Source organism: Carassius gibelio, chromosome A8, assembly GCF_023724105.1.
Source record: "Carassius gibelio isolate Cgi1373 ecotype wild population from Czech Republic chromosome A8, carGib1.2-hapl.c, whole genome shotgun sequence".
In the NCBI taxonomy this organism is placed as follows: domain Eukaryota; kingdom Metazoa; phylum Chordata; class Actinopteri; order Cypriniformes; family Cyprinidae; genus Carassius; species Carassius gibelio.
In genome coordinates, this window is record NC_068378.1 from 8,734,062 (window position 1) to 8,754,963 (window position 20,902).

General features: G+C 38.8%; 1 protein-coding gene across 5 annotated transcripts in view; it reads left to right on the top strand.

Annotated features, from left to right (window-relative positions):
* The first annotated feature begins 4,219 nt into the window (after positions 1 to 4,219).
* The window catches only part of LOC128018347 (proprotein convertase subtilisin/kexin type 5), a 48,759-nt gene continuing 32,076 nt past the window's right edge, over positions 4,220 to 20,902 (top strand). For 2 of the 5 annotated variants that reach the window (XM_052603816.1, XM_052603814.1), the window contains exons 1-7: positions 4,228 to 4,695; positions 6,307 to 6,411; positions 7,472 to 7,615; positions 10,059 to 10,202; positions 10,902 to 10,978; positions 17,168 to 17,256; positions 20,225 to 20,397. In XM_052603816.1, coding sequence (XP_052459776.1) covers positions 4,525 to 4,695; positions 6,307 to 6,411; positions 7,472 to 7,615; positions 10,059 to 10,202; positions 10,902 to 10,978; positions 17,168 to 17,256; positions 20,225 to 20,397 — 903 coding nt within the window. In that variant the 5' untranslated portion in view covers positions 4,228 to 4,524. Of the gene's footprint in view, positions 4,696 to 6,306; positions 6,412 to 7,471; positions 7,616 to 10,058; positions 10,203 to 10,901; positions 10,979 to 17,167; positions 17,257 to 20,224; positions 20,398 to 20,902 lie in introns of all 5 variants that reach the window. The other 3 variants (XM_052603815.1, XM_052603813.1, XM_052603812.1) reach the window with 2 other exon arrangements.

Genomic DNA, 20,902 nt, shown 5'->3' on the forward strand with positions numbered 1-20,902 from the left:
TAAGCACCTTAGATCTATACGTCACAAGTTTATGGACAGAATACTATGAACTCGAACTAAACAACAAGGCACACAAGGCGATTACCCAAGAACAAGTTAGTTCCAAATGTGCAGAAAAACAATTTTTATTTAGTAAATCATTGATGGTGATTCAGCTGCGGGCAGTCGTGCTGATATTGTGTGCATGTTAAGTTGCTTTTAATAATAAACATTGTTTAATATTTGAGATCAAAATCTCGGCCTGTTCCATCAGTTAAGATTGTCCCAAAATGTCAATAAAGCAATGCATGAACTAGAACAGACCGGCCTGTATAACTACAACAACAAAAACTATATTGCATATTATATTATATTACAGTATATTATTATAATTGTGCTTCAGCTATGTTGCCTTTTGACGATTGGCTGTCATGTTTATACAAACCTGAATCCAAAAAAGTTTGGAAACTGTACATATTGTGAGTAGAAAAGGAATGGAATAATTTACAAATCTCATAAACATATATTTTATTCACAATAGAATATAGATAACATATCAAATGTTGAAAGTGAGACATTTTGATTGATGATGTTTATTTCAAACCTGCATTCTAATTTTCTCACAAATCAACATAACAGGAGACATAACAGACAAATTATACAAATGCATGGTTTGAAAAGGAGGTGGACGAAGCAAACGCTTATATGATTCCAACCCCCCTCACATTCAACACAAAATACAATACAAAACCAATATACAAACAGAATAATTCAAGAACAAACGTATTCCTGTACAATACATACAGTAGAACAATTGTCTCTATATAAATGGTATAAGACGGACAAGACAAAACAACGCACGCACAAACACCCACACTTACAAGAGACACTGGCCCAAACTCTCTGACCCTACAACCTCTCACCACTGGCTTCATGCTGAGAGCATCACTCTCTGTCCTCTACATATTTCTTTAATACATTTTTTTGAACAAATGTTTGAAATGAATAATATTTGGACAGGTTTTTAATTCATCTACCAAATCATTCCAAATCTTCACTCCCCGCACTGAGATACACATTGATTTCAAAGTGGTTCTAAATTTGGGCAGATATTTATTTTTATTTCCTCTTAGTTTGTAACTATGATGAGCATCTCTATCACAAAATAAATTTTGAACATTAGAAGGCAGAGAGTTTTGAGCTGCTCTGAACATAATTTGAGCAGTTTTAAAGTTGATCACGTCCTGCAGTTTAAGAACTTCCAGCTCTACAAACAATGGATTGGAATGATGTCTGTAATGAACACCAGAGACAATCCTAATGGCCTTTTTCTGCAGAGTGATCAAGGGCTGTAAGTGGGTTTTGTAACAGTTCCCCCAAATTTCAACACAATAGTATAGATATGGCATAATAAATGAGTGATACAGTAGAAGTCGAGCTTTAGTGTTCAGTAAATTACATGATCTTTTCATCATTCCAACACATTTAGCCACTTTTATCCTCAGATAGCTTATGTGGGGTTTCCAAGAGATCTTTTCATCTATTATAACGCCCAAGAATGTATTTTGTTGAACCTTTTCTATTTGTGTGTCATCAATAACAATTTTAACAGGTATATTACATTTAGGATTACTAAACAGCATGATTTTTGTCTTTTTCAAATTCAATGACAGTTTGTTAGTATTAAACCAGGTTTTTAACTTAACCAATTCCACAGTTACCAAAGCCAAAAGTTGCTCCAGGTTATCATCGGCACAGATAATATTGGTATCATCAGCAAAAAGAATAAATTTCATTTTAGTTGATAATTTACATAATTCATTAATATACATTAAAAATAGTGTAGGTCCCAATATTGAACCCTGCGGAACTCCACACGTTATATTCAGAAGCCCTGATTTATATTGATCAATCTCAACAATCTGTTTCCTCTCGCATAGATAGCTCTCTAACCATTTCTTTGCTATTCCCCTTGTGCCATAGTCCTCCATCTTTTTTATTAAAATCTGGTGATCAATGGTATCAAAGGCCTTTTGGAGATCTATAAAAATTCCCAAAACAAATTTATTTCCTTCAATACCATCTGTAATTTCTTCCAATAGATCAATTAATGCATGTGAAGTACATCTGTTTTCCCTGAACCCATATTGACAATCAGATAGTAATTGATGTTTATCAATGAAACTCTGGAGTCTTTTGTCATATAATTTTTCTAAAATTTTGGAAAACTGTGGTAGGAGGGAAACAGGCCGATAGTTATTAAAACAGTGTTTGTCCCCTGACTTGAAAATTGGTATAACTTTAGCAGTTTTCATTCCAAAAAGGTTGGGACAGGTAGCAATAAGAGGCAGAAAAAGTTAAATGTACATATAAGGAACAGCTGGAGGACCAATTTGCAACTTATTAGGTCAATTGCCAACATGATTGGGTATAAAAAAGAGCCTCTCAGAGTGGCAGTGTCTCTCAGAAGTCAAGATGGGCAGAGGATCACCAATTCCCCCAATGCAGCGGCGAAAAATAGTGGAGCACTATCAGAAAGGATCTTTTTAGAGAAAAATTAAGAGTTTGAAGTTATCATCATCTACAGTGGATAATATCATCCAAAGATTCAGAGAATCTGGAACAATTTCTGTGTGTAAGGGTCAAGGCAAGAAAACCATACTGGATGCCTGTGATCTTCAGCTCTTAGACGACACTGCATCAGATACAGGAATGATGCTGTAATGGAGATCACAACATGGGCTCAGGAATACTTCCAGAAAACATTGTTGGTGAACACAATCCACCGTGCCCTTTACCGCTGCATGCTAAAACTCTGTAGGTCAAAAAAGAAGCCATATCTAAACATGATCCAGAAGCGCAGGTGCTTTCTCTGGGACAAGGCTCATTTAAAATAGATTGTGACAACGTGGAAAACTGTTCTGTGGTCAGACAAATGAAAATTTGAAGTTTTTGGAAAACTGGGACGCCATGTCAGCCGGACTGAAGAGGACAAGGACAACCCAAGTTGTTATCAGCGCTCAGTTCAGAAGCCTGCATCTCTGATGGTATGGGGTTGCATGAGTGCGTGTGGCATGGGAAGCTTACACATCTGGAAAGGAACCATCAATGCTGAAAGGTATGTCCAAGTTCTAGAACAACATTTGCTCCCATCCAGACGTCGTCTCTTTCAGGGAAGACCTTGCATTTTCCAACATGACAATGCCAGACCACATACTGCATCAATTACACCATCATGGCTGCGTGGAAGAAGGATCTGGGTGGGTACTGAAATGACCAGCCTGCAGTCCAGATCTTTCACCCAAAGAAAACATTTGGTGCATCATAAAGAGGAAGATGTGACAAAGAAGACCCAAGACAGTTGAGCAACTAGAAGCCTGTATTAGACAAGAATGGGACAACATTCCTATTCCTAAACTTGAGCAACTTGTCTCCTCAGTCCCCAGACGTTTGAAGACTGAAATTTAAAATCAACTTATTTTTCCCTTAAAATTTTCCCAGTTTAAACATTTGATAAGTCATTTATGTTGCATTCTGTTTTATTCACAATTTGTACAGTGTCTCAACTTTTTTGGAATCGGGTTTATATTTTTATCAACTGAACAAAAAAAAAAATCATCCTGAAAGTGATTCCTTTTGTTCCTCTGTGTCATTATGAGATAACTATATTAGCATCCACACAATTCAATTATTCCTGTTCTTTGTAAACATGCACTGCTGTTATGTCTTTTGCCATTTTAAATTCTTGACATCTTTAAAGTCAGGTTGATTCTGATTGGCTGTTAACGTTTTTCTCTTTCATCAACAGGAAAACAAGATTAACCATAAAAAGCCATTGCAACACTTTCATTTCTTTTTTCTTTTTCAGAATTATACATCTCACAATTATGTTTTTTCTCTCTCTCTGAATTCTTTGATCATGGGGATAAAACAGACCTCGAGTGCCATTATATTCAATTTAAGCACTCCATGGTCAATCTAATTTGACGACCAGAACAAACTGCTGCTAATACTTGACTGGTCTCTGCTGGTAAAACTGACCATACGATTGACCATAAGTATATAAAAAAAAAACGGTATACTTAGTCAAACGTATTAATCTTCACAGACGGCTCCGGGAATCTCATTACTTGGATCGCTGTGATAAATGCGACGCCGCCGCCGGATCTGTGTTGGCGGAACGCGGTGTGTCTTTAAGACCCTGCGGAGCCCCGGTAACTCTCCGTACTCTACCGACTCTCTCTCTAGTTATTTGAGGGAGGCGCTAGAGACATATCTCCACTTGGAAGTAACGGCACTGTCTTGAGAGGACAAATCAAGCCGAAGCCGTGCACACAGACTCTCGCATCTCTCTCTCTCTCTCTCCGTGGCCGATGCGCTGCAGGCTGAAGCTTTCCGAGGCTCGTATCCCGTGTAAACCCTGCGCTCTCCCTCTCTTCAGTATATGTGGAGCTCAAACCCCGCTGAACGGCGAGACGAAGTTTGGTTGTTTTCCTAAACCCGGGGGAGCTGGGGAGAGTCGAGGCGAGAGAGAGATAACGAAAGATGGGTTTGAACAGCCTCCCGTGCGTCCTCGCTTCGATGTGCTTGGTGTTTTTCTCGTCTTCTCCGTGCAAAGCTCGGATTTACACCAACCACTGGGCTGTTCGGATAGCCGGCGGACCCGAGCAAGCGGACCATGTCGCCAATAAATACGGGTATAGAAACCTGGGCCAGGTACGTGTGTCCTGCGCTAACATGCTCTGAAGCGTGTCACGGGTGTTATTTCATCGTGTTTGCTGTCCAGAGCTCTTTCTCCTCAGTGCAAGTGTGTTTTGAGTTTGACTGAAGTTTAAACGTCAGGGATGGAAGCTTTGCACACAAGTTTCCCAGAGTTGTGTTTTGATCATTCAGACTGATAAATGCACGTTTTCAAGACTTGAATCTTCACCAGTCTGCCTGAAGACTCTTTTAAAATCCAGTTCTCGGAGTAAAACCCAGTGAACAAACTGGTCTCCACTGACTCACAACAACAGGTGTTTCTGAAACTTTCCTGCGACTTGGTGGATCTATTGACTGTTTTCTGTTAGTAATGAACGCTTGCAGATCATTGTAGGTGTACATCTGGATTCTTAAATGATAAGTTAGAAACTGAAGTCAAGCATGACATGCAGCTTCAGCAGGATTCATGTAACATTCACTGTAACATGCTGAAAATGTTACATCTTTCACGTTCCATATGTTCTAATTGAGTCCTACTTAGAATACTTTATATTAAAATTACATATAATGCAGCTGTTTTCTTTTTAATTTATCAAATCAAGTTTTGTATATGGAAAGAACTGCATTATGTGGCATCATAAACTGCCTTGGTCTCAGTTTCATCTTCCTTTATATAAATATATATGTGTGTGTGTATAATGTGTATAGTTTAGTTTAATCATATGTTTCGTTATCCAGTTAGTACTTTGGTGGTAAAAAAAAAATGCTGGTGCATTTAAATAATAATAGGTTAATGTAAGTTTATGGTGGAGCCTTAACCTTCGCTCAGGCTTCACTGAGTCTGTATGTCGGATCTCAGACCTGCCATGTGCTGAGAGATTTCACTGCAACCGTGTTCACTGTCTGATTTCACAATGTGCTATCTTATCGCTCATCTGTGCTTATTGTGCCAGCGAAGAGGTCCTTCCTTAACTGCAAGCTTGTCTCATCCAGAGGAACTATTCATGAAAGTTTAAGCACTCCTCTTGGACTTTGCAGCTCATGGGACTCGTGTCCTCTTGTGGGAATCTGCTATAGGATCCCAGAACGTGAGGTTGCCTTAGGAGCCAGCTGTAGCCTATGTGTTCATGAACACAAAGAAACGTCAAGTTAATTTCAAATCAGTTGCTTTATAAACGGTGTAAGCCCATTTGATTGACTGCAAAGCTTATCATTGGCTTCAAGAGTCATTATTTTATTGTTTTTATGGCAGACTTATGTATCTCTATGGAGTACAGTAGTCTGGAGAATGTTTCATGGCTGCCTGGTGTTATTACACTTGCCAAATGAATCTGTTCAGTGGAAAGTGATACAGCTTATTGAGTAACCAATCTTCCAGTCAATGACATCCTAAATAAATAATGATGCATGCTGGTTTCAATGTGCCTGCGGTGAATGTTGCTGTAGCTATTTCCTATTTATTCATACCAATATTGTTACATATTAGATGTGCCTGCCCTGATGATATGCTTTTTTTTAAAAATTACTAAGTATTAGTATAGCTGCGTGTTTTGCAACATGTTAATTTGTGATATGCTTGAGATGTTGCAATGCATTAAATGACAGGTTTGTGTGTTGTTCCCCTAGATTGGTGATCTGAAGGACTACTACCATTTCTTCCACAGCCGGACGATAAAAAGGTCGACGCTTTTCAGCAGAGGCACACACAGCTTCATCTCCATGGAGCCAAAGGTCAGGCTGTCTCTATGACAACCCCACACCTGTGTTCTATGGTCTATATGGACTCCTGATCTTGATCATCAATGACTCTTAATTCACAGTGTATTCAAAACAACTGTTGCGCAATGCACGTGCAAAGTTCTGTTCATGAACAGCGACTTGTGTATAATCTTGAAAAGGACGGTTGGGTTAACATGTTGGAAACCTCACCGTGTTGTTTTATCCATCTAAAAATTAAAATTGTCATCTTTTACTAACAGTGTCATTGAAAACATGTTGGATCGCCTCTCTTCTGTGGGAAAAAATTAAATATATTGAGTAGAATGTTCATGCTGCTTTTTTTATGCATGTAAAGTGAATTGTGACCAATGTCCGTCAATCTCTAAAAATGACAAAAATCACCTTTAAAGCAAAAACTGAGAATTAGATTTTTTTTTTTTTTTTTTTTTTCACCGTAGCTTTCAAATCTCGTTTGCATTTGTATAATTAGAAATCTGAAATTAGTCTTTTCAAGTTTGACATCAGTGATGCCAAAAACCACTGGTGTCTCGTAACCATTCACATTTTTTATTCGGCGGAGAACTAAATCACACAGGTTTGGAAAGACATGAGGGTCAATAAATAATGACCTAATATTAATTTCTACCAAATAACCAATCCATGGACTTTTTGTAGCTGTATAATTGAAGTCAAACATGTTTGTGAGCTGCATGAATAAAGCCTATGTATATTTCAAGAAAAAATTAAGGTATAATATTGTGCATGAGGAAAGTTAGCACTATATATTATCACACATTTTTCTATTGTGACATTATCTTTTTTATATTAGGGGTATTTTCCTCCATAATTCTCATTACCAAAAAAATTAATTGGCATCATTCAAATTTTTGTATTACTATAATGAAAGTATGTTTATATCATCACAGTGTTTATGCCTTTGACTTGTATAATAAAAAACATCATCGGATGGTTTCTGATTACTGTATTCCAATAGTCATCATTCATTTAATAATTCATGAACAGATGTTGGTGTTTGTCAGTTCCTGAAGGATCTCTTCTCAATCTTTCTCAGGTGGAGTGGGTGCAACAGCAGGTGGTGAAGAGGAGAATAAAGCGAGATTATAATCCCTCATATCCCGGTCCTCTACAGTACAGTATGGTCCAGCCCAGCTCCATATACTTCAATGATGCTAAATGGAGCAGTATGTGGTACATCGTGAGTGTTCATATTATATATTACATATATATTCAAGGGGAAGTCATGGCCTAGTGGTTAGAGAGTTTGACTCCTAACCCTAGGGTTGTGGGTTCGAATCTCGGGCCGGCAATACCACGACTGTGGTGCCCTAGAGCAAGGCATTGAACCACCAACTGCTCGCTGGGCGCCGCAGCATAAATGGCTGCCCACTGCTCCGGGTGTGTGTTCACAGTGTGTGTGTGTGTGTGTGTTCAATGCTCTGTGTGTGTGCATTCGGATGGGTTAAATGCAGAGCACGAATTCTAAGTATGGGTCACCATACTTTGCTGAATGTCACTTCACTTCTTAATTAACATGCTGGACATTGTTCTAGTGAGTTGCTAACATTGAAAAACACTGAAGTCTTGATCATTGTCATGGTTTTCATCATTTCTTACTCTACTGCAGAAAATATGGGGCACTAATGAACGGTTCAACTCTTCCGTCATTAAGTGAATGAACCAATGAATCAAGCACGTCTTATTCTGAAAGGGAAAAAATTCCTTCATCAAATTGGATTTACTTTCTCTACATAAATAAACTTGGATATGGGAAAATCATTGTTTCATTTATTTGTAAAGCATTCCTTATTCCTTACACGTTACAGATCCCACAGTGATAAATGGAAAGGTGATACCAGCAAGGAAGAAACTTTGAGATAAAGCCTATGATACAATTATCCAATAAAATCATAGACTAGCTCCAAATCCAGACGGTTAAAATCACGTCACGTCTCATTCTGTTTAAATCAGCAATACAGCCCATTATTGAATTGAAATGCATTGCGAATGCTTTCATTAAAGACAATGTATCACGTTGTGTTTGGTTGAATGCAAATCCAAGCCAATCTTCTGCTTTTCAAAGCGGCTTTCACTAAAACGTAATGGCAGGTAGTAAAACTTCAGTGTTTTTAACTAAAACTAATTGGTCAGATTGAATCTCGCTCAACGGAAACGATGCCTGTCACACCAGATTAGCTGAGTTTCTACATGCGAAAACCACCCGGAGAGATAAACCCAGCTTTCGTAAGCTCTAACATAACGTCTAGCGGAGGCATTTTCTGTGAGGTAACTGTAAAAACAGGCTTTTGTTTTCATAGCTGTCATGTTCCTCAATTCACAAGAGAGGAGAGAAAATGGTGTGGTTCATCGCGCCCTGGACATCCTTGCGCTTTTTCAGACCGTAAACAGCCTTTCAGATTTCCCAGAATGTACGAGAGGTTGCACTTTGGCTGGGGCTGAAACCTTGAGTCATTGCACACATAGCAATTGTTGTCATTACTTTCTGTCTTTGAACGTATTTATAGCTTCCACCCAAACGGCGAGCGTGAACCAAGCGCTTGTTCTCTAATGGGTTGTTACAGCTCTGTCAATGGTTAATATGGCTCAGATAACATTAATACTTTGACCTGAATGCATCCATTTGGCTCAGGTTTCTCATGTTGACCTGTGAGTTATACTTTGGGAGCATATAAACTTGACTTTCCAGGATGGGGTCTAATTCCAACACAAGGCCCAATGAAAGTGAACATTTGCTTCCATGTGACGCATGTAATAACAGTGTCTGAGATAGACGAGGAGAGATGCAGTAATTTACAGAGATGTGTTTTAAAAATAATGTTAGGTTGTTACTACGTACTTGGGATTTTTTTTTAAAGCACCAAAAATAGGCAGGATTTTACAGACACATTGAGCTATAGTAATCGTGGGAGATGTGGGATTGAATTCACCCTTTATCTCCGTCATTTTTTTTTAAAATATAATAATAACTAGAAAACCCACATTTTATTTGCATCTGCAAACATGAACACAATGGGTTTATGGTAGTCCTTCTTAATGTTTTTATGTATGTACATTTCTGTTCAACGGTTTGGGGATCTGCAAGATTTTTTAAAAGGTTTTTGATGTTCACAAAGCTGCATTTATTTGATCAAAAGTGTAGTAATATTGTGAAATATCTGTTAAATTTAATAAGGTTTTATATTTATATATACTGTAAATATTAGGTTAATGTATTCCTGTGATGCAAAACCTAATTTTCAGTATCATTACTCCGGTCTTCAGTGTCACATAATCATTCAGAAATCATTCTGATATGCCGATTTAAGAAATATTTATCAATGTTGAAAAAAGCTTATTATTTTGTGAAAACTGATAAATTCTTTTAAGGATCATTTGATTAATATAAAGTTCAAAAGAAATTTAGAAATTTAGGTATTTTGTAACATTGTAAATGTCTTTACTGTCACTTTTGAATAATTGAATGCATCTTTACTGAATAAAAGTATTAGTTTTTTACAACAACAACAACAACAAAAAAACTCTTGTTGAGTGTTAACTTTTGAACAGCAGTGTGAGTGTCACAGTGTGACTCTTCACCTAATTCGGTTGTTTTATGTCCTCTTTTATCTCTGTCTTTGCAGAACTGTAATGACAACATCCATAACTGTCAGTCTGATATGAATATCGTGGGCGCGTGGAAGAGAGGCTATACGGGGAAGGATGTGGTGGTTACCATTCTGGATGACGGTATCGAGAGGAACCACCCAGATCTCATCCAGAACTATGTAAGTGTATCTCTGTGTGTGTGTGATTTTAGGAAAGTAATTTCTTGCATGCTGCATACTCTGCATTATATACTTATTAGTGGTTACATTTTAGTCACATTTGGTGTAAAAAAAACTGCATTTTGTCCAAATAATAAATAAAAATGTAAAAAGTGTTCATTCATTTGCAGTAGAAATTGTAGGTCAGCTTGAGCTCATTGCATTGTGGGATGCAGTCTTATGTGTAATGTGCTTTCTGCTTTGTTGTATCACACACATTGTGTCTGTCATTCAGGTATTCTTTGCATGCAGAGAACATTTCCAAGGTTGGCATTTCTGAAATAGCTACCTTTTTGTAATAATTGAGCCACACCAATGATGCTTCAGTCACGAAAAACTGATTCCTCGTATGTGTAAACATACCTGGCATTAAAGCTCATTCTGATTCGTCATTTAAGAACTTAAAACTAAGCCTTGGATCCGAGCAATTGAATAAAACAAAAGCACCCAGACTGAGACTGTTTCGTAAACTGACTGTGTTTATATAAGCTCAGTCCTGAAAGTACACGTCCAGATTCACATGTTCACTTGCATAAGTCTAAAAGCGTTGTTCACTTTTAAAAATGAAGTGTCCTATCTGGCACATTCCTGTAATGGATGGAAAAATCCAGATTTGACCGTGTTCTCATGTGTCTGTTTCTCCCTTTGATCTGTGCGCAGGATTATGAGGCCAGTTATGATGTGAACGGTAATGACATGGATCCCATGCCCCGATATGATGCCAGTAATGAGAACAAGTAAGAGTGAAGTTCATTACACACTTTGAGCATATCAAGTCATTAAAACCCTGGAAAGGCTTCGTTTATACAGTCCTCTCTGTGTTGTGTGTGTGAATGTGAGTATTTGGCTTCTGATCTGTGCGCTAATAAGAGTGTTTGGCAGGTTTGGTTGGTGAATGTGGGTTTTTGGAGTTAGCTTTTTGTGCGTCTGAGGGTTTCTTAGGTGTATGAGTAAATATGGCTCTTGGCTTGCAATCGGTGTGTGTAGAAGTAAGTGTATTTGGCATGTTTGCTTGGCAAAAAGGGATTTTCGGAATTAGCTTTCTGTGAGAGATTATGCGTGTGTGTGGAAATGTTGGCACAGGATCAGTGTGTATTTGGAAGTGTTTGGTGAGTGTTGAGATTTGATTCGTTGTGTGTGTGTGTGTGTGTATATGGGTGTGTTTTGTGAGTGGGTGGAGGCCCCATGTGTTTTTGTGGCTGCCACTCTGTCAGTGTGTGTGAGCCTTTGCCAGATGGCTCTGAAGCTTTCTTGGAGCGTTCAGACTGAAGCTTGGCCCGGGCTCTGATCCTCCGTGCCGTTGTCGTTTCTGCAAGGAGCTCAACTGCAATGCAATTCTGCTACTGATGAGTGACAGCCGAACCTCATCTGCTCCCTCCGTGGAGTTTTGCAATCATGTACGCACTCTCATGCCATTCCAGATGTTCATGTTTTTCTTTCTTTCGTGGAACACAAAAGGAGACCTTTTCAAGAACGATCACAAAGCTGTCTACTGTAGCAGAAAGCTTTCAAAATATGAGCAGATGAAAAAAAAAATTATATATTTATTTATTCTAGTGTGCTATATTTAAAGTTAACTTTCCCAAAATGGTCATATTCGGTCCTCAAATCAAGACAAAGAAATTAAGTTTTGGCGCAGTGATATTTATATACTCTTTTAGTTTCTAGTAATGTTTTTAATTGGCTTTCATTTTTTCAGTTTTCATTTTAGTTACATTTTTTATTATTTTGTCTTTTTTGTTATTATTTTCTTTATATATTAATATTAAGATTTAATTTATTTTAGTTTTAGTTATTTCCAGTGAGTAGTTTTATTGCTTCATTTAGTTGCCAACAAGGCAACATTTCAAATGTTTCTTTATTTTAAGATTTTTTTCATCTAATATTTATATTTTACTTCAGCTTTTGAATGTTCATTGTTTTAGTTTCAAGTAATTGTCATTCTTGAGCTTTTTGATTTGTATTTTTATTATATTGCTATAACAGATTCACGTTTTCTTGGTTCGGTTTTAGATATTTCCAGTTAGTTTAAGGAGAGGCATTTTTGTTCATTTTAAATGTTTAATTTAATTTTAATAATGATAACCCTGTTTTTGTGTAAATAAAAAAATTTTAGGACCATTTTTAGGACAAAAAGGCTAATTTCCATCTACCTGTACAAGTTCTCATTACCATAATTTAAAGAATATTTTTTTGTCCCTTTTGCACACCTCTCCACGAGTTCCTCATTTATTTTTATTTTTTGGTATGATTCATGCCCAAAGCTCAAAAAGTGTGGGGTGAGCTATGTGCCAAAGTGTAATACTTTTCCCTAAGAATGAGCAATAGTAGTAGTGATTCTTGTCTTGCCTGATTCAGACGCCTCTAAATTAGGGATGCACCGGTTGACCGGCCATAAATCGAACTGGCCAGTTTATGATTAAAATATGCGATCGGCAATCGGCCGGTTTTTGGTCTCTTTTCGGACAATTTTTCCAGAAGTACACCCGCATGCACAGACTGCATTGTAATCATTCGCTATGCAATGTGTGGGAAGTATTTCGAAATCTGTGTGCAGGACACGGGCCGCCGTTCAGCACTGGAAGTGCAGAGCTACAAGTCTGAGGCACAGATAGCATGTTCAGCTCAACGTCTCGTGTGTTGGATGAGAAAACAAACGGACTAAACTGTGACAAAACTGAAATGTTTTTTTTTTTTTTTTTTGTAAAGTAGAACTTGCAAACACGTTTGAAAAGCCAGAAGTAAACGTCAGCTCTGCATTAGGATGATTATTTTTATTTTACCTTAAAGTAACATAGACTTAATTTGATTTAAAAATCACCTGCTGTAGTACACTGAAAAAAAGTGTTTCATTCATCCAATTAAAACATTTTAGGGTAATGATTCACATTTATATTTTTTTAACTTGGGACAATAGTTATTTATTTTTCATTGGCTCAAGTAAAAAACATAGATATGAATCATCACCCTATTTTATTTATTTTTTTAATTGGATGAATGAAACACTTTACATCTTTGTTTTAATCGCACCAACATTATTTGATTTTAACATTTGGAATCATGTATTTATATAGCATACTTTTATTTAGTCTCACTGGTAAAGACCTTTTTTTTTAAATGTAAAACCAAATGTAAAAAAACTAAAATACTGAATGCTGATTAAGAAACCTCTTATTGAACGTGTGTTGATTGTGTTGTTTGGACTGCAGAACTATGCAGTTATTGCCTTTAATTTCACATGGTTACAGTTAATCTTTTAATTTAAGGCCAGTTCTCTGTAGTTTCAACCCAATTCAAAAATAAAAGCTAAATGCTGATGTCTGTACCATCTATGTTTGTATTGAATGTAGGCTAATTAATGTACAGTTACTGCTGTTAATTTCAATAGCCAAAAGCTAGTTTGGCCAATTAAATACCAAATAAATATCTTGTTTAGGCATACTTTCCTTCTTTCTTGTTTGTTGCTTAAAGATAAAAAATTTAAAAAGAGATCGGTATCAGAATCGGCCATGAAAAATCATGATGGTGCATCCCTTCTCTAAATGCTGCACAAGCCCCCATCTGGAGGTCTCTGTATGTGAGTGCACGTACACATGAGTGTTTTGCTGTCGTGAGCACTATTCCCTCTCTTAATTGACACTTTCAGGAGCCCCTTTAGAAGTATTTCCGTGGCCCGAGGAAAAGGGGAGTGTTTGACGCGGTCACTGTTTTCAGGAGGAAGTGTGTGTTGGAGACGGAGAGGGAGGTTCAGGTCTGCATGTATAGACACGCTCTATAGAAAACCATACCCCTCCTGTCTCTGTGAGGCTTCCAGTGCAAAGGTTCAAAAACTCTCACCCTGTAAAGGAAATATAGAGAACTCCTTTAAATTCGGCATATACTACATTTTTGTAGCATTTTATTTCCTTGGGGGGGGGGGGGGGATGCTATTTCATGCATACTGAGTTTTTTACACTGTTAAAGAGTTGGATTCCCATGCTAAACATGGACAAAGTTTCAAAAATTAAGTTGTACGTTTGAAGGAGTATTTCTGTTCCAAAAATACTCCTTCCGGTTTGTCACAAGTTTCGGAAAGTTTTTTTCGAGTATGGCTCTGTGTGACGTTAGATGGAGCGGAATTTCCTTATATGGGTCCTGAGGCACTTCTGCCGGAAGAGCGCACGCTCCCGTATAGCAGAGTACTGAGAGCACAACAGACTTCACTGATCAGAGCGAGAGCGTCGCGAAATGTCACAAAAGGAGTGTGTTTTTGGTTGCCAGGGCAAGACAACCCTGCACAGATTACCAAAGAAAAAATAGCATTAAGGGACCAGTGGATGGAGTTTATTTTTACAGAGCATCACCGGAGTTGTGCAAGTGTTTGTGTTTGTTCCCTGCATTTCGAAGATGCTTGTTTTACAAACAAGGCCCAGTTTGACACCGGATTTGCACATCGTTTATTTCTTAAGGATAATGCAGTCCCAACGAAAAAGGGTCACGATCGTGTGTTGGAACCGCAGGCGGTGAGTAAAACTGCTTCAAATATCTCTGCCTCCTTGTTAGTGCGTCCCCTCCCATGCCGGAGACCTGGGTTCGAGCCCTGCTCGGAGCGAGTCGTTGCTGCTGCTGCTCTCGTTCAGTTTCAGCCTCTGGTTCTGATTCTGGATCATAAATAAACGGCAGAATCTGACTGTAAGCCATGGATTGTTTTGGATGATGGTTTTTTCCTCACGGTATTGTCTCAGCTTCCAAACGCTCTCAACGCAAAAGCCTACTCGCGCTCGTGATTCTTTAGCTCCGCCCACACGTCACGCCTCCAGCCGGTCGTGTTTTTCCGGGAAAAATCGGTACAGACTATCTTTCTCTTATGAATATAATAAAACTAAAGAATTTTTGAGTTATGAAGGATGCAGTACTACTCTACAGGTACTCAAGATTAACAGGATATTGAGTGAAAACGAGCATTTCACCCCCCCCCCCCCCTTAAGGATAATGCAGTCCCAACGAAAAAGGGTCACGATCGTGTGTTGGAACCGCATGCGGTGAGTAAAACTGCTTCAAATATCTCTGTGTTGTTAACTTAGCTATCGGCGCGTAAGCACATCAAGTAAACAACATGCGACGTTGTCATCAAACTGAACTTTCCACATGTACAGCTTAAAAAAACAAAAAACAAAGACGACATAAAGTGGAACTTAGTCATTTTCCAAAACCGCTAAGCAAATATATACAGTTTCAGTACATACCACATAGAGACGCCTTTGCTGATGCTGCTCTTGTTCAGTTTCAGCCTCTGGATCTGATTCTGGATCATAAATAAACGGCTGAATCTGACTGTTAGCCATGGTTTGTTTTGGATGATGGTTTCCACCCCCCCCCCCCTTTAAAGTCTGCTTGTAATGTTAGTCAAGATTATTTGCAATTAACAAAATTTAGCACAAAAAATGTAAATATGAATGGGAGATATTTTACTCCATAATAATTTTTAAAGGTGCTAATAATTATGGCAGATGTGTATTGATTTACTTCAATAACAGGTTTGAATTTTGTGCATTTTTTTTTATTTATGAAAGATCAAAAGGATCAACAATGCAGATTTATTTTCACAGCCGCCTTTGCTCATATTTACAAGGGTGCTAATAATGTTTTTGGGGGGCGGGGGTTGTTCAGTGATTCAGTAAAGTCTCCCGTCTTTTGGCCACTATCCTGCACAAGCTGTCGATCTTTTATGTGCTGGAATGTTTTGTGTTGGTTCCTCCACTAACAGTTTGTGTAATGTGAGTCTTTATTTCCCTGCGGTGGGTTTTGACCGTGAGCTTCACCGCCGGGGGTCGTTCTGAGTGACCGAACGGCTGTATTGTAAATATTGGGAGTTCATATATCTCCCAGATGAACATGGGCTTTGCACTGGACTCTCAGACTGGTAATGCAGTTACTGACCCAGTCTGACCTTCAAGCTGTTTGTCAAATGTGCAGCAAAAGTGGAGTTTCCCCTCATCATGAGTGTGTGTGGCTGTGGACCGATCTGTATGTCACATATAATATGATTATCAGGTTTGTTTAGGGAACGAAGGAAACATTTCAGTGTCTTGTCTTGTGCGGTTCTCGGAATGCCGGAAGGGTTCTGTTCCGGTGTGGTTTGTGTTTCTGGTTTTCACATTGACCTGTATTCTCCTAGCAGATGTGACTTAGTCTCACAAAGCAGGGTTTTGACTGTTGGCATAGTTAGTTAGACAGGAAAAGACTGTCCGAATGACATGTAGAGTGACCAATCACTTTATGTATTTTCTGCCATGTTTGAGTGTTGGATAACCATTGGAATAGTTTCAGTCTGGAGTCACTGGATCGGGATTGAGTCCACGGACCACCTGGGGTTCCTCTGACCTTTTGACCTTTTGACCTTGTAAATGTTTCTGGTTGCGATGGCGACCGAACCCTGGTCTCATCCCAGATCTTGTGCTGCTATGGATCTTTACAATCTTTGTTTCTCTTTCTCTTTTCTTTTCCAATGGCTCAGATTGGAGATGGTGGTAACCATGGTAGTGTGAGTTGTTCTATGCAGCTGTTCACTGCTGGAGGTTCCAGCGCCGAATCTGTCTCCATCTGTCTGTCTGTGTCGTTAGGGTGCGTTGTTTGTGGATGACTTGTATTAGATTTATGTGGCTTTAGTTTGGGTCAGGAATGTATCCACGTTGCGTCTGAGGCGGAGGAACCGCTCAAATGTTTTCCTTCAATATCTTAAATATTTAGCCGCTGTGTTTTAGCTCTGCTGGCCGTGGAAGCACATGTTTAGTTTCAGCCCAGCTGTTTCTCTCTCTCTCTCTGTTTCCTGTCTACTTCTGCGTTCCTTCTGCGAGTGTGTGTAGTAGGTCAGCAGCAGTGCGCGCGCACGTGTGTGTGTGTGTGTAGGTCATTACTAACACTAACGTCTGATGTGTTGTGTTCAGGCATGGCACGAGGTGTGCTGGTGAAGTAGCGGCGTCCGCCAACAACTCTCACTGCACGGTGGGCATCGCTTACAACGCCAAGATTGGGGGTGAGTGTGTCTGATGGTCACTGTCTGATTTGGACCTACTGCTGTAACTGGGAATTCTGCCTTTTGCTCGTACTCACATGCATACCCCTGTATGCACCCAGTACCCCACAATAGTAAAGATAGTCACCGATGTAAATTTTAGAGACTAAAAATGTTAAGTTATGTGTACATATATATATATATATATATATATATATATATATATATATATATATATATATATATATATATATATATATATATATAAATGTGACACAATATCTGGCCTATTTGGAACTATTTTCAAATCTGGAATCTGAAGGTGCAAAAAAAATCTAAATACTAAAAAAATCGTCTTTGAATTTGTCCAAATGAATTCTCTCTCTCTCTCTCTCTCTCTCTCTCCCTCTCCCTCTCCCTCTCCCTCTCTCTATATATATAATAGGGGTGTAACGGTATGCAAAAAATCACGGTTCGGTACGTACCTCGGTTTTAAAGTCACGGTTCGGTTCATTTTCGGTACAGTAAGGAAAAAACATGCAAACATTAAACTGCAGGTTGTTTATTACTATACACTTTTTTTTTAAATACTTTTTGATAAAATATATATAAAATAAAAAAAAGAATAAGAAATAAAATACTGCTGCAAAGTTTTCCACTAAATAAAATACTCTCAAACCAATATCATATAATAAAATATAATGAAAAATATAAATAAATAACTATGATTACAGTGCAGCATTACCAATACCAGCTTGTAGGCCTGCTTCACCAGAATGCCTGCTACTGTAGGTGACAGGGAGACCGGCGACAGACCAGGCTCTTGTCTTCATGACATCAATATCTATACTTCATGTTGAGCATAAATATAAAGCCTACTGATAAAGGAAACCGTCAACAGTATTGACGGCAAAATAGACTATGTATGTTTGACAGGTGCAATATTTGAAAATTGATAATTATTCATTTATTTTTTAAATTACATTTATATCTGAATTTATGTCAACGTATAGACTTTCAAACATCAAAGTGTCATGAATTAATATGTATTTGTGTACAAAATGACATATAAGCATATTTTCTTAATCTATTTTGCCTGGAAACGCTTCCAACACGTGCGCGTGTCGCGTGAAAAATAGGCGTCGGTTCTATTTCTAGTATGCCCATGTTTTCTGCGCGTGCCGCTCTCAACGCAGGCAGTCTGCAAGCTCTAACCTGTTAACATGGGAGCCGCACGCAGCTGAGACACTTGCGCCACGCATCGTGTGTCGCCGGCATTAGAATCAGCTGCAGGGTGGGATTCTTCTGTGGGAGACTTCTGCCACTTAATATGTTCATTTGGAAACACGAAAATGTACTTATTTTCCGCGCACAAAATATTCCATTCCGTCATTCGGTACACACGTGCATTCGGTGCAACACTGGTTGGCATTTACTACACCGAGCCGTAATTCACTGACAATCTACACAAAATCGATGTTATAATCGCAGGTGATTCTTTGTCGATTTTGAAAACGATTCTGTTAGTTGTCAGTAGACTACGGCTCTGTGTAGTAACTGCCGCTCCACCTGAACCAGTGTTGCCAAGTCTGCGATTGTTTTTCATGTCCGCGGTTTGAAGCAATCCCAATACCAATAGCGTGATATTTAGCCCCTAAAATGCTAATTTTACCAATGCAACCCTTCCAAAAAAAATTTATTTTAACCCCGGGAAGCAATTTTTATCAGGGAACCTCCTGGAAACGCGATTGGACTAGTTTTGGACTAGTTTTACGAAGCAACTGGGCAGGATTTGTTGTGAAAACCTGGCAACCCTGATCTTAACACACGTGCTGGAAATATACTTCTAATTACAGGAGCGTCTTTACTGATGAGATTTGCATGAAAATCGCATTCGATTTTTTGCACCGCTCTAATTGTCGGTGAACACAATCCACCGTTGCCAGCTTAAACTCTGTAGGTCATAAAAGAAGCCATATCTAAACATGATCCAGAAGTGCAGGCGTTTTCTCTGGGCCAAGGCTCATTTAAAATGGACTGTGACAAAGTGGAAAACTGTTCTGTGGTCAGACGACTCAAAAAAGTTCTTTTTGGAAAACTGGGACGCCATGTCCTCCGGACTAAAGAGGACAGGGACAACCCAAGTTGTTATCAGCGCTCAGTTCAGAAGCCTGCATCTCTGATGGTATGGGGTTGCATGAGTGCGTGTGGCATGGGAAGCTTACACATCTGGAAAGGAACCATCAATGCTGAAAGGTATATCCAAGTTCTAGAACAACATATGCTCCCATCCAGACGTCGTCTCTTTCAGGGAAGACCTTGCATTTTCCAACATGACAATGCCAGACCACATACTGCATCAACTACAACATCATGGCTGCTCAGAAGAAGGATCCGGGTACTGAAATGACCAGCCTGCAGTCCAGATCTTTCACCCATAGAAAACATTTGGCACATTATAAAGAGGAAGATGACCTAAGAAGAAATCCTAAGACAGTTGAACAACTACTGTAGAAGCTTGTATTAGACAAGAATGGGACAACATTCCCATTACTAAACATGAGCAACTTGTCTCCTCAGTCCCCAGACGTTTGCAGACTGTTATAAAAAGAAGAGAGGATGCCACACTGTGGTAAACATGGCCTTGTCCCAACTTTTTTGAGATATGTTGATGCCATGAAATTTAAAAATCAACTTATTTTTCCCTTAAAATTATACATTTTTCTCAGTTTAAACATTTAATATGTCATCTATGTTGTATTCTGAATAAAAAATATAAAATTTGAATCTTCCACATCACTGCATTCTGTTTTTATTCACAATTTGTACAGTTTCCCAACTTTTTTGGAATCGGGTTTGTAGATCAGTTGACTAGACATTTAGTCAACATTCCTCTGACTGATTCATTTTGGAAATGAGTTAGTTTTCATGTCTGTTGGATGTGATTGGCCCGCTGATCTTCAGTGTTTTCTTTGGGCTTGTCCGGTAGGTGTCCGCATGTTGGACGGAGATGTGACAGACATGGTAGAGGCCAAATCACTGAGTCTGAACCCTCAACACATAGACATTTACAGTGCCAGCTGGGGTCCAGATGATGATGGCAAAACTGTGGATGGGCCCGCTTCCCTCGCCAGACAGGCCTTTGAAAACGGCATCCGACTGGTAAGAGCCATCTCCGCATGTATAGAAGGATTTTTCAAGTTTATATGAAAAGTGTGTTATGCTTTTCCATTTTCCATATGATGTGGCGTTCATAAATCATAAGTGTAATGTTCAGGTCTGGTCTCTCCAGCAGTCTGGCCCACCGAGGGTGTTTTCCTTTCCTTCTCACACTCACCACCTGCTACGACAGTGAACTTTAGAATGTGATTTTAGTTTATCATCCCTAAGTCATGAGTCTCAGTCAGTAATTGGCATGTATCCTGTGCCAAAGGTGTGTTTGGAGGGGTTTAGGCATGTTTGAGGTATGTGAGACTCATAGACATCAGGTAATTTTGGTCTCCTCTCATCGGAAAAGGCTGGGGGATATTAATGCTTGGAGATTATGCTGTCCTGATGATGTTAGTTCCTCCTTTGAAGTCTTTCAAGGGCTGTCAATCAGTTAAAACAGTTTATATTTATTTATTTGTTTGTTTGTTTGGAATTGAGACAAATGGTCATTACCATA